Below are 14289 nucleotides of genomic sequence, written 5' to 3'. Positions count from 1 at the left end.
GAAGGCGGCATTTGCAATTGGGGAAAATTTTCAAAGCGACAGCTTTGTTTGCTACTAGTTTTCTGTTTAAAGTGTGCTGTGTTTATTTGAAAAATAGTAATAAAAATCAAAATGATGAAAAAATACGAAATAAATTTTATTTTTACACCCACCTCCACACCCTTCTTTCAGCAAAACCATGACCTGCTGCGATGATTGAACAATGATGCGTGATGTGCGTGCGATGAAACGTTAAAACTAAAATAAATCGTAGAAGCTTGTTGGTTTTTTTTGTTTCACTTTTATTATGGTAATTTTTGTTTAATCCCGTATATTCTCCAGTTGTTTTTAAATCATTTATCCTTTTCTGCGCGCGCGTGCGTGGTTTTTTTTCGCTTCCCCTTTCCACGTGTTTCATATCACTAGTGTTTTTTATGTTTCTTCCTTTTCTGTTTTCGCTGTTTTCGCGTTTAACTAAACTAAGTTACTATAACTTGTTAATGGTAATTGGCTATAAATAGAGTTTTTTGTTTTATGTTTTTTCTTCTTTCTCTTAAACTTTCTTGCTTGAGAAGAGGGGGAAAATAGTTTGTTTGTTTTTGCTATTTGCTTTGAAAGTAACAGAGATAACGAACTTTTTTTGTGTGTGTTGTAATTGTGAATGTGTGTGTGTGTGTAACTTGTTGCTTGCTTAGAGTGGTGATGCAGTTTGGGATATAAATAACACGTAGCTACGCTAGGCGAACGTTTGACGAAGGGAATAATTTTGTGTTGTTGTGTTTGTATGTGTGATGACTCGTGCTTCTGCGTGTTGTAATGGGTGTGATTGTTATTATCTAAAAACTAGGATTTGTAAAATGTTTAAGAAGAAACGTCTTTTTGGTTTAACATTAACAGATTGCGTTTTAAACATAAAAACAAGTTTTAAGGTTATAGCTTTGCACATGCTCTTTGTTTCCTTTGCCTATCTGCGCTCTATGATAGTGGATTAATTATATTAAAAAAAAAAAACGTTTGTATCTATATATGAACAAATCTTTGTTAAAAGAACAAAATTTAAACAATAGAAAGAAGAATTTTAAACCCTTCTGCTCTAGTGTATGCGTATGTGTGTGTGATTAGAAAGATATCGCCCACTTAACACTAGTAAAAATGTTTAAACATTACCCTTTCTTGCTCTTTCCTCAATATTTTACCTAGTTTTGCTTAACTCCCTTAAAATCACTCTCACTTTACCTACTCTCAACACGATTTTTGTTTTGTTACCAGCTATGACTGCGCATCAACAAATAATTGCTAACATCACCTCTAAATATATGCACTTGTTCCGACAATCGTTGCGCTTTGTGGAGAGGGGCCTACTTTTCAGCCGAAACCACCCAAGTCCAGGAGGTCAACCATGATCCCACTGTCATGCAAAATTTACGAAATTCACGCAAAACTTATGTACTTAAAATTCTCAGTGTAAATCCTAACATGACAGCTCCAACCATAGTTGACCTTCCAAACCCAAGGTTGTCTTCATCGAGAAAGGTTGCCCCCACAACACTTGCAAGCCGCTTCTTTGCGGTGGTGGCAAGTGTGTACGTTTGTGTACGATAACATTTGCTAACATTCAAACAATGAACTTCACGCAAGTGTGTGTGTGTGTTGACGTAATGGCAAAGATGGGACTAAATCGAAAACAAACAAATCGACCGTTGGTTTTGTTGTTGTCTAGCAAACGCACACACTCACACCGATTTTTACACATTTTTTGTTCTAACAATAGCTTTAAAATAAAAACAATTTCTACGTGTTTAGCGTAGGTCCTACCCGCAAGAGAGTTGACAGAAATCAAGATTTGTCCGGTTGAGACACACCCTATTAAAAATAGCGTTCTTTTTGTTGTTGTTGGCTTGGCAAACAAACACAAAAAACGACAGAAGAAAATCGTAACGTTCCTATCGATTTATTTGCACATCAACGTAATTGCTTAGCAGCTAAACAAAATCTTTAGGCCTGGCCCGTTCATTTTTCCTCTTCTACCTGTTCCCTTCGTGGTTAAACGTTATGTATAAAATATGAATAGTTTCAATATGTAAAAAGAAAACTTAAAAACATCTTTTTCTTTTCTATCTTAAATAAGACAAATAAACGAAACTGAAAAAAAAATTATTGCAAAAATAAAAAAAATAAACTCTCATACAACACAAAAAATAATATGGTGATGGTCGTGGTAAATACGCGAAAACACACTTTTTTTAGTACGGTTTCTCTTTCTTTGTGATAGTAAATGTGTGTGTTGTGTTTGATTCAATTTCTTCTAGTGTTTGTTTGATTGTGTAGTGTGAATGCTTCTCGAATGTGACTGGCGCTGTTTTAGTGTGTAAGTGTATTTGTTTTGTAGCGCGTTTCTATCATTATTTGTTTGTTTTTTCCTAGTATGTTTATCGTTTCTCTGTGTGTGTCTGTGTCTGTTTTGAATTTTTAATTACCTACTAAAATAACAATTACTTTAATATAATTATTATTATATATGCTCTTTCTCTTTCATCATTTCCTAAACCTGACTTCTTTCTCGCATCCCGCATATTCTTATAACCGCTTGTGTGTGTGGGTGTGTAATGTGTACTTCTTATGTAATGTTTTTATGTGTGTGTGTGTGTGTGGTAATTAACAGTTGTTCCTTTTCCCCGGTTTTACCCCGCTATCCCCTGCTGTTGCTACTTCCGCCTTCCAACTTTACTGCGTGACGGTGGCGACCGTGGCGACGGGGCTCTTGCCGGTGGCCGCTCCGGCCGCCCCGGGTGTCGTTTGGCAGGCTCGCTTCGCTTCCTCCTCCTGGATGCGCTGCTCGATCAGGTAGTGGGCCACGTTGATGGCGTTCGGCCCCCCCGTGATGGTCACGATCCGGTTGCGCGTGCCGGGCGCGAAGATGCCCTTCTTGCTGATCTGGATGTTCGCCCCGGACAGGTGCTGGATCTCGACCAGGCTGCGGCCGGCGGGACCTGCGTGCGAGAGGGGTTGGGGGGTTAATTTGATGCTTTATTTTCGTTAGACATAAGCAGAGTACTGTAGAGTATCGTTAAGTTCCTTCACCAATATATTAGGGTTAAGTTTAAGTTTCATAGACCATTTTCATGAGAATACTTAATGAAATGAATCACCCCTATCAAAATGGTCTATGTCTGACTTAAATTCTACGTGTTGTGCAGTATTGCCGAATCCGATTGGTTAGTTTTCTTTGTAGGTATATAAACATATCTCAGATTAGTTTTCAAAAAGCCATAAGAGCCAATGGTAAACAAAGCCTTTTTTCCTCGGTATTCGAACTACTTACGAAAAACCAATTTCAAAAATGCTTAAGATTGTTCATCTTCACGTCTTTCAAGTGCCCCAAACTAAAAATCAATGAAACTTTGTTACAATTTGGAGAAATACGAATATTAGTGTCGGAGGTCACTGTGGCTCTTAGGGCTTTTTGAAAGCTCACCCGAGATATAGTATAGTTTGTATGTTTTCGGAAGTAAGACGGTGGAATCTGGTTCAAAATTTCAGTGTAATCCCGGATGTGTGTATTTAAAAAAATAATAATCAGATTATGGATTCAGCTTTTTGGAGCTAGCGCTTACTGAAAATAGGGTCATAAAGCCAACGTTAAAAGACATGCCAGAAAACTAAGTCTCATCTCTTTTCTTTTTCTTCATGCCAAAAATCGACATGTCGACATTTTGCGATGGATCAACTAGAGTTCTCTAGGAACGAGCTGTCAAACAAGATACTTTCTATCAATAAATGCCGCATCATTTTAAAACTTTTTTTATGTACACAGTGTTATTGTGCTCAGAACAAAAAACTCAGTCGTTCTGTGCAAGTAATATTTATTAACTACATTTTTGAATTTTTCATTTTTATGGTTTATACAAATTTCAGAATTTTTGTTTGAGCCAATCTCATCCCCCAGACCCAATGTCACCTCTGCTGAAGGTACACCAACATAGGGGCTATGCTTTGGAATGTTTTATACTTGGTTGTTATTGTACGATCAGTACCTAGCTGGACTCGGTCACTGGAAACGACCGGCGACTCAGTGACCGACGAAATAGGCGGCGGGCCAGATGCGGGCATAAAAATGTCAAAATCTCTTCCCCCCTCACTTCGTCTCACCATCCAGCTGCAGCTTTGTTGACAAACAAACGGAGCACGCGGTCGCATGATGGCGGCATCGAGCCAGAATTAGGGGTGATCATGTGATTAAAAATGAAAGTTTTTTCAAGAAAAATTATATTTTTTCCGACCGAATAAAAAAATTGCGAGCATGTTCAAACAATTTTTCCTGATGTCGGAGAAGAGATAAAGCAAAATTTTAATCCATAATTTTTCTATAAATTGATTTTTTTCACTCCAACTGGGAACCCCTAGGTCTATCCACGACCGTTTCCAATGACCGTGAGAAGAAGCCAGAAAATCCAGCTACGAGCTAAATCCACAATATTTTTTTTTTTAACTTAAAACTATTTTTGGACCACTTAAAAAAAAAAAGTTTTTTCGACTACTTTTCCAGGGTGCGGGCCAGAACGGGCCACCTTTTCTTCTAATACAACGTTGGAGGGGGTGAAGAAATGACTTAAGGGACCTTTCCAACATAGTTTACATGAAGTTTGATCACTTTTATAAAAGTTGTCGACAAATTTGTTTTTGAAAACAGTGTAAATATGTCGCAATATGACACTATTTCTACAAATAAGCATCAAAACAACAAAAAATCAACTAATGTTGCATTAAGCGTGATTTGTGAAGCTACCAGGAGTGAAATAATCCATTTAAATTGAATTGCAAAACATTTTATTGCTTTTATATGGTAGGAAAAGGGTAGCCCTTCCACTACCAAGCCTCTAAATGATTTGAAAGTTCCGTTCTTGTTTGTTTACCTTGGTCCCGGTAATATTCTAAGCATTGAACCAACTTTTTCAAACTATCTAAATTTTTGGAAAGCTTATTTAAAAACCTCAAAATAAATAGAATTTGTGTGGTTATGTAAAGACATCCCATCCAATGTGTCTTAAAAGTTAGCAGTAGTTCTAGATACAAAATAAAACCCCTGACACAAATTATTTATTTGAAAAAGGAGTATTGGATTAATCTTGGAAAATTTTGAAGAATTTCTTCCAGTTGAATTCTAATTTTTTTATACGGTCTTACTAATAAATTGTAAACATTGAGTGTATCCCGCTTACTCCTATGAACATTGATAAAAAAGTCAAGATTTTTTTTTAACTTCATCATCCCGGTACGAGAATCGAACTCACGACCACTGGATTAGAAACACAGTACGCCGCAAGTCGAAACCCATCCCTTACCGGTCAGTATTCCCAGTGAGCAGATTTACTCTTTGAAGAGATCTGACTTTGCCAGACAGGAATCGTACCCATCACCTTCCGCTTACAAGGCGAAACCCATAACCTCACGGCCACGGTAGCTTGGCAGCTGTGATTCAACTGTTTTAATTTTATTGAGATTTTATAAAATTAATTTGCTTAAATACCTCCAAAACGAAGCACATCAAAACTAGAATCATTAAAATAAGTGCAATAAAGATTTTTTTTTGCTTTCCCTAATTTCAGCAATAAGGACATTTTAGTATTTTAATAAAGTTCAGGCAAAACTTCATTAAAAGCAGTTTTTGCGTTTATTGATAATTCAAGAAAAAAAATATTACATTGTAAAACAAATAACAAATATGATTTCAATAAATGTTATTTTATTAAAACACATAAATTATTTTTAAAATATTTAAATGCAATTTGTTGACCGTTGTTGAATATCGTTGATTATTCAAAATAAATTTTACAAAAACTTAAAAATAAAAAAAAACTTTTTTTTTTGCGTTTTCCTTCAAAAAAGTATGATAAATGTTCTTTTAAAATATTTTTGGAAATTTGTGGAATAAAGAAACTATCTGCATTTTGTTGAGTATTCTAAGCAAGCTTCCCTGCACCGTGCGGTACACGCGGTTCACTTGTACCTCGGTTTTGCTTTGCGCCTGCTTTGTTAGATTTACACCCGTACCCGACTCTCTCGAGCCGAGGGTATTTTGGTTCACGTACCAGCGCACCACGACAATCTCGGCTCGTCGCCTGTGTGTCTGGCACTCACCCGAGGCATGAACTCAGCGTATGAACCAAGGTGCTTCACTCTGTACGAGCCGAGGTACGTGCCGTGGTACACGCTGGCGGTACAAACCGGTTTCAATACCACGGCGCGTACCACAGCACGCTGGGTTCATGCCTCGGGTGAGTGCCAGACACACAACCAAGGCGACGAGCCCAGATTGTCGTGGTGCGCTGGTACGATGAACCAAAATACCAACACACAATGGGTTCAGGCTCGTACCGAAGCTAGAAAACCAAACCCGCGGTGTGCGTTGGCACTGGCGCATGGGAAGTTTGATTCTAAGGAACAATATCTTCAAAAAATAGTTTTAGATCTGATATAAAATACTTTTTAATTAGTAAACTGCTTTTAAAATGCTTGTTAAAAATCTTTTAAAATGTTTCAATTAAAAAAAAGCTTGAATGCACTGAGTAGCGATTAATCAAATGAATATTTCAATTTAGAAAGCTTCAGAGAGTGGTATTTCCCAAATTTCACGACCAGAGTTTAATTGGATCCTAAAATTAAGCTGAAATTTGTAATATTATTGTTTACAACGATAAAGCTTATTTTTCTGAGTACAATAACACTTTGTATGACCGCAAAGGATTTAAAATTGATTTTTAAATAAATTTAAAAAAATACTTCGCTGTCCTTCTTGTAGGACCTTTCTGTCACAGCTCTTTACAAGGGAACCATAGTTGATCAATCGAAAAAATGTTGTCTTGTCAATTTTTTTTTTGCACGAAAATGAAAAAAAAGTGTTAGAAATGGTTTTTAATCGTGCTTTTTACCGTTGTACATAAAAAATTACATAGGGCTTTAAGACCCTATTTCACGGATTACGCGGTTTCCGTGAAATCGCGAAAAATCACTAACAACTAACGAATAGAAAACGTTATTCCAAAGCTAACTTTTTTTTTTTTGAAACAAATCATTCGCTATTTAGCACTTTTTTTAGGAAACATGCTTGCACTTCACAGTTAATTATCGTGGGTTGGAAATATTAAATTTAATAAAACTTCAAAGTTCTGATAGTCATACTTTTCTTTTTCTTGCATTTAACATTTAAAAAAAGAAAATCGATAAATGGGTATATTTTCACTTTTAGTTTGACATGATCAGATCGACGGAGAACAAACTAAATTTTGTCAAACCAGCAAGGGTTTAGTATAGTTTTGACATTGTTTTCTGTTTTATGTAAAATCTGTGATTGTGATACATAGTGTATTTTATTGTTTCTTTCCATATTTATTATTTTATAATCTACATAGTTTGGGAAGAAATGAATGATGATGATGAATGAATGAAACCATAATGAATATACACAGTCAAACCAGAACCAGGAGTCTCGCTTCCTTCTTGAACACAAACAAGTTTTGGGTTCGCCTTAATGATACATTTCCTTTTGTTAAACATGCTAGACAGATAAATTTGCATGCATTTGTCCACCACCATAAAAGCGTCTTTTTAAACAGACAAACATGTTAGTATTTTATCCTGTTTCCAAAAACAACGCAAATTTTGAATAAATTAATGTAATCGAGAAATTAAAAGTGAGAGTGTGTGCAACATGGAGTTAAACTTTCTGTGAAGATTAACATGGCACATTGAAAAGTTTAACTCCATGTTGCACGCACACACTCTCAATTTTAATTTCTCGATTGATTATTTTGTTTTTGTTTCGCTGTACGGTTAGTTTTAAGCGTGCAACATTGACATTTACACGGTGCGCAATATTAGTTCTGTTTAAAAGCCATTCTCCCATTTGTTTTCTTCTGTACAGACAGGATAGCAGGGTTCGTAAATGGTAGAGATAAGTTAGGTATAAGTTTATAAAAACAATAAAAACAAAGAGAAAAAAAAAGGAAAAATATATACTTGTATCAACAACAAAAAGCGGCCAGATTCGGTCTCTCTCGATCGTCGCATTGGATGCTCAATTCGCCCTTCTGAATTGTTTGGGTTGGTTGGGTTTGGGTTTCTTTGTGTGAGGTGGTGCAGATTTTTGCTTGTTTGGGTTATTTTGTGTATCGTCATCCAATTATCTTCATCGCCGCCGCCAACAACGAACTATTCGCAAACATCTTTTTCTAGCTGATATTCAATCGAAACTTTGTAAATGTCCACGTGTTTTTGTGTATGTGTGAGAGTGGTGTAAAGTCGCTTATCTATTTGTACTATCTCTATTTCGGTCCCTCCCTCGCCGATATATTGCTATTTCCGTTGCAAGATATTTCATATTTTCTCGCAGTGTCTTTTTCAGTGTTTCTTTATTTTTAGTCTTAATTAGCACTAATTAAGAAAGATTAGTGGAATATGGCATCGAGTTTGCTTTTCTTTGTGTGTTTGTGATTAGGTTTGCGCTTTTTCTCTGCGCTCGAAAAAAAGAGGTTTTGGCTTGGCCAAGTGTCATTCTTGGTGGTCTTTTTTCAGTGGAAGAAAAATAAACTTCTTGTGGCATGTCTTCTAGCTATTATCTAGTCTCCTATATAGGTTTGTATAACTATCACGACTGGCAACGTTCCATCACTAGAATTCGTTTCGTAGGTAACTATCGACAAAAACATAAATCGTTCTCAAAAAATTACTGAGAACATTGCTAAAATTTTGCAGAAAAAAGATTTGAGCAACATTGAAAATTGTGAAAACTCCTAAACAAAAAAAAAAAAGACGTTCAGTGTTTGTGTCTTCGTCTGTGTGTGTGTTATTGTTTTTGTTTTAGGTTCTGCCCTTTTCAAAAGTGATGTTCGCCCGTACTATCAAAAGCACCCATCGGAAATGCACACTGTAGAAACGGCGCATAGGCAGAGTGTAGGTAGGGATTACCTGCAAGTACACAGAAACAAAACGAAAAAAAAAAGAACGGAAAAGGATTGTGGGGATTTGTGGGTGGTGGTGGGTGCAGGGTTGGTGGGTGGTGGGGAAGAGTAGAAAAAAACGAGGTCAGTAACGATAACAAAGAGGGCAGTAAAAAAAGAACGGTGAACGAACGGATGGTCAAACGGGAAACGAACCAAGAAGGATAAAAACACTTTTGTTGGCTTTTTCCTTTTTTTTTGCTGCGTTTCAATTGCAACATAACTGGAAATTGTTTTTCCCACGCTTGTGGGTTCTTTAAGGTGGGTGTAGTGTGAAGGATAAAGTTCGGTATTTTTCGCGGATCAAGAAAAAAAATGCAGTTGAAATGTTTAAATGTGCTTGTTTTCCCATCGAACTTTTTTTAAATTGATTTTACAAAACTTTGAGCTGAACTTTTTGTTTGAGCAACTAACTAAGCAACCTTGTTTGGATCGAGTCCCTTTGAGTGTGACAGCAAGCAGCCTTCCGCTGCTCTCAGCAAATGTGATGATCAATGAGAGAATATCATGCACGCGCGCTGTCGTTGATGGATTGAGAGAGTGATCGAGACTGTTGTTGTTGTCGTTGTGGGCGTGGCGAGCGGTCGATGAGAGAGGATGACGATCAAAGAGAAAATAGTTTGATTTGAAAGAGCGAGAAAAAGAGAGAGAGAGCGAGTGGCGTATGGTTGTGTTTGTGTGGGTTATTCAAATGTTATGACTCGCGCGTGGTTTATGCTTGGTGGTATTTGTGGTTGTAGTCGTAGAAAAACAACGTTGTGTTAGTAAACTCTTCAAAACAATGAGAGAAAGAGAGCGAGGGCTTGATGTGATGAGAGCGATTGATTCGCGGTTTGGTGGCGGGCGTTTCACTTACCTAAGATGGCACCGACGATCACTTCGGGGATCTCGACGTTCTTCTCCTTGCTCGTGGTCATCTCGGCCGGCGTGGGGCTCTTGCTGAGCGAACCGAGCGTCTGGGCGGCGGCGGCCGCATTCAGCGCCGTTGCCGACGTCAGTCCGAACGCGTTGTTGTTGATGGACATGGGCGTGGCCGCTTGCGTGCCCGGATGCCGGAACGGGTCGAAGGTAGCGTCGTAGCGTTCGAGCGAGGTTCGTGGCGTGGCGGTACCGGCTCCGTGCAGGTACGAGTCCAGGTTAAGCTGTCCAACGGCGCCGTACACTCCGCTGGCTGCCGTGGCTGCCGCCGCCGCTGCCGACGACTGTTGCAGTTCCGCCTGCTGCAGTCCCAGGAAGCTCAACGGTGTCGTGTGGGTTCCGTTCTGGAGGCCAACACCGATTCCGAGCACTCCGTACTTGGCCAGCACGGCCAGCGCGGCGTGCACTTCAGTGGTGGCCGTGTCCGAGTAGCCGGACTGTCTCATGGCACCCTGAGGTGAGGGAGGGAATGAGAGATAGAGATTGAGGTTAGCTTTTTTCGGTTCTGCGGCAGAGCACAATGACAGCCCGGATGACGGGAGTCAATTGTGTAGCGGTATAGAAAGAGATGGAAAGAGAGAGAGAGAAAGTTCCGGAAGGAGAGGGAGACGCAAAAGGGGGTTGTCAAAAAGAGAATCTTTTGTTTGTTTTGTTTTGACGGATAGTGACAGAGAGAGGGGTTTTGTTGTAAAAAACGAAAAAAATATAGAGAGAATATATAAAAAATATCGAAATGAAACTTCTACCTTAATATGTTCAAGCAATTGTGTGGTAACTGTAGGATTAGTTTGTGGTGAAGGTGCACCTAGATTTAATGACAGATTCAGTCCGGTGCCGTTGACCAGAAGACCGGCCGCGGAAGCCCCGGGCATGGCGCCGCCCAGTGCGGAATTTAATGATGCGGTACTGGAGCTGAAAGTGGGATTCTGTGAGGCGGCGAATGGCGAGCCGGTTGGGTTGAAATTGGCCACCGGTCCGTTGATGTCTGCGTATGATACGTTCAAGCATGAGCCGGATGAGGGATCTTCGACGATCTTCGACAGGATCATTTTGCATGCAATCTTATTGTTCTCCTTCTCGCCGATGATCGTTATGCATCGCTCCTGCAGTGTGAGCTCTTTCGGCTTTTGCGAGATCTGAACGTACGAGCCGGAATCTTCCTTGATCTGTTTGATGAAGGCCCCGGCCTTACCGATGATCATACCGGCCGTCGAGTTGGGCACCAGAACCTTGACCTGCTTGTCGCGCTCGGCAGCCTGTTTGGCGTCCGCCTCCGTCAGCGCCTTGGTCATGTCCGGCTTCTCGCGAATCTTATCAATGATAAAATCGAGCACAGTCAATATGCCATCGACTGTGCCACTAATGAGACAGACTCGCTCGGATGTTCCTTGAGGATGAGAAGTAAAATGAGAGAGAAGAAAAAAAGAGATATTCGGTGAGCTGAGAATGTGAAACTTTATACAGATGCTGATAGATAGAGAAAGAAGACAGAGAGAACAATAGAGATGGAGAGATCACTTGGGAGACACAAAGAGAGGGTGGTGGATGTGGTAGGATGGAGGGCGTGAACGGAGCAGGCCGCACACAGACTATCACACAACACGCAACATTTGTACGGTTTTGGGAGAGGAAAGAGAACAATCGCATATGCGATTGAAACACACACAATAACAATGGATGATGGGAAGAAAAAATGAATGCTACAATGAAGATGATACGATTTCGATGGATCTTCCGGAGGTTGCGTGACGCCAGCAACCGCGTTCTTTTGAGCTTGTGGTAGTAAGAGTAGCTGTAGTTGTTGTTGTTGTGGTGATGGACAGTGATTAGCATTTGAAGAGTTCTGTTTCGCTATTACATTTGCAAGTTCGAACAAAACAGAGGAATACAGAGGTATAGCGGTTGTTGTTGAGTTCGTCAAATGTTTTTGCATTAATAAATGAACATAACATAAGTTAACAAAAATATTTGAAGACAGAAGAGTCTGGGTTGTTTGCGGTATTGGAAGAGAGAGATAGAAAGAGAAGGTTGGGAAGACACCACAGGTTCTGATGCCATCGGTTTTCCAGTTCTGACATCCAGATCGCACACATTGCACTATACGGCCAGTGTTGCCAGCAGTGTCTTACCTGGGTAGAAGTCGTGCGCTTTGGACATCTTTACTCGCGCTCCGGCGTCCTTTTGCAGCGAAGCGATCGTCTCGCCACCCTTGCCGATGATGGCACCGGCGGCCACCGACGGGACCAGGGTCTTGAAGTGGTAGTTGTCGCCACCGCCGACGCCGGCCGCACTGCCGCCATTGGTAGTGGTCGTTGTGGTGGTGGTTCCCGTCGCTGGAAGAAAAATAGAAATAGCATCGTCAGTAAAACGATACAAAAGTAGTATTCTCAAATCAGTGTGCAATTTTGACAGCTTTCGTTCCACATCAGTGTGCATCAATGACGTATAACGAACCAGCTGTTGTCCCAATCAACGGAACCCAAAGGAGTTACTGTCGCAGTTGCTCAACTCAATAGAAATGACCTCCCCCGAGCCGTAATAATAGAGTTTTCTACCCGCTGCGGCTCGATGTCTAGCCCGGTGGAACTGCGCAATTACGTGACATGACTTAAAGTAAATATAAATTTATTGCGACAATCTTGGTCCCAGCTATTTGCTTGCGCTTGCGACGCGTATGTGCGCTGCATTGATTGACTTAACTGTGGTTTCACAGGAATTTCGCTTTACCGTGTAGTGGCGGTTCGGCGATGTCATCACCACGTCACGGTGGTCACCGTTACGTAATTCGCGGAATGTGCGCGACCCTTTTTTGGGGTCGCGCCTAGAACCAGTCCCCTCAGATTGCGACTGCCACTTCCGCTACCTCAGATTGCGCGCGCGTGGCCCCCCAAACATGGCACGGGCACCAATTTCATAATAACTGTCAGAGCGCTGTCAACAAATATGGCGATGAAAGTGAAACCTCGTATTTTTTTGCGGATTGCTCTGCGCTGGTGAGCATTATAGTTTTTATTTACTCTTGTTCAACAACAAACAAAGCTCGCGACGCGACGATTATCTCGTGGAAGTGTGTCATGTCGCCTTTGTTGTTGTTGTTGGTGGTGGTAGAGTTGCGGAGTAGGTGGACGGCCATTTTCGGCGATCGGAGTAGACCCTGACATTCAAAAGAGTCGCGCGAGCTGGTCAGTTACGGCCACCACACAGCAGGCTCCTCTTTGTTGGGTGTGGTCAATACGGAGTGACAAAGGGGATTTTGGTGTAGGTTTTGGGGTTAGGTAGCGTGGGTCTAAATTTATGATCTTTGTTTTGAATGGGTTTTATTTGATTAAAATAAAGCTGCCGTGTTGACGTCTGTCTGGAACTTTGACATTTGAAGACGCCATTATGGTGACTGCTATAAACATGTTTTCGTTACAGTTTACACCTGTGCATGCGATTCTTGAAAATTACTCTAAAGAGATCTTTTTCAACATCGCAGCAACAAAAAAAAACATGGTAGCTATCAGCAGCGATAAATAATATTTAAAAAGGAAAAGGAAACTCATGTAAATTTATTCCACAATATCAAAATGTTCTCACGCGTCGTCACGTCTCATACTTCTGCCAGGCTTTTGGCACCAATCTCCCCCTCGATTCGGCCATGTGCCAAACATCAAACGTTATCGAACCCCGGTGCGATGTTCCGTTCGGGTCGCTTCCCCTTTTTTTGCTGGTCCAATCGAGTGGGAACAAAAAAAGCTCCCATACCTGTACGGACTTTGGGCGGAAAAAATATTTTAATAAATTTCATTGATCCCTCGTGACAGCAGCACAGGTGGTGACGCTGCTGGCAACACTGCTCGCTCGATTTGGGTGGGAAAAGGTCCAAAAAAGTGTGGTACAGGAAAAGTTGATTGGATTCCGGCTGGTTACCCGGTGGATTAGCATGGAAATTTCACCAAAATGAAATAAACTCAACAAAGTTGAAATTGGTCTGCAATGTAGGTCAGAAACTTTTGCAAGAAAAAAATCAAAAATTTGACAGTTGACATTTGCACTGAAATGTCAAATGTGAGTACCTACGATGTTGGCCTACATTGCGCCTCCAGCTATTCACACACGTGAATGAATAAATATTCACGCACACGTATCACGCGTATTTTCGCACCTTATGGCCTATCTACAATCACTTAGCTTAGAACATCTAAGTAAAGTAGTTACTTAGGAAAGTTTGCAACTTACGTTCGTCATCCACAATCAACTTAGAAAACTTGCTGGGCTGATATACGTTGCTATGCAGTTGTTTGTTTACCTTTGATATGGAAACGTCAACTTACCGTAGATTTTGAAATTTTCCAAACCAAACGTCAGTTTCTAATTTGATTACTTTTCCATTGTAGAAACTCAGATTCATTTC

At 40.3% G+C, this 14289-nt stretch overlaps 1 protein-coding gene across 9 annotated transcripts in view; it reads right to left on the bottom strand.

The window, feature by feature from the left end:
- Window positions 1–335: 335 nt before the first annotated feature.
- Window positions 336–14289, bottom strand: part of LOC120423831 (RNA-binding protein Pasilla) — a 45458-nt gene continuing 31504 nt past the window's right edge. For 8 of the 9 annotated variants that reach the window (XM_052706326.1, XM_052706327.1, XM_052706323.1 and 5 more), the window contains 4 exons: window positions 12023–12226; window positions 10640–11280; window positions 9832–10345; window positions 336–2969 (listed from right to left, as the gene is read on the bottom strand). In XM_052706326.1, coding sequence (XP_052562286.1) covers window positions 2704–2969; window positions 9832–10345; window positions 10640–11280; window positions 12023–12226 — 1625 coding nt within the window. In that variant the 3' untranslated portion in view covers window positions 336–2703. Of the gene's footprint in view, window positions 2970–8874; window positions 8944–9831; window positions 10346–10639; window positions 11281–12022; window positions 12227–14289 lie in introns of all 9 variants that reach the window. The other variant, XM_052706330.1, reaches the window with a different exon arrangement.

This window comes from Culex pipiens, chromosome 1 (genome assembly GCF_016801865.2).
Source record: "Culex pipiens pallens isolate TS chromosome 1, TS_CPP_V2, whole genome shotgun sequence".
NCBI lineage: Eukaryota > Metazoa > Arthropoda > Insecta > Diptera > Culicidae > Culex > Culex pipiens.
The sequence above is the reverse complement of the archived record's forward strand: the minus strand, read 5'-3'. Positions and strand labels throughout refer to the sequence as shown.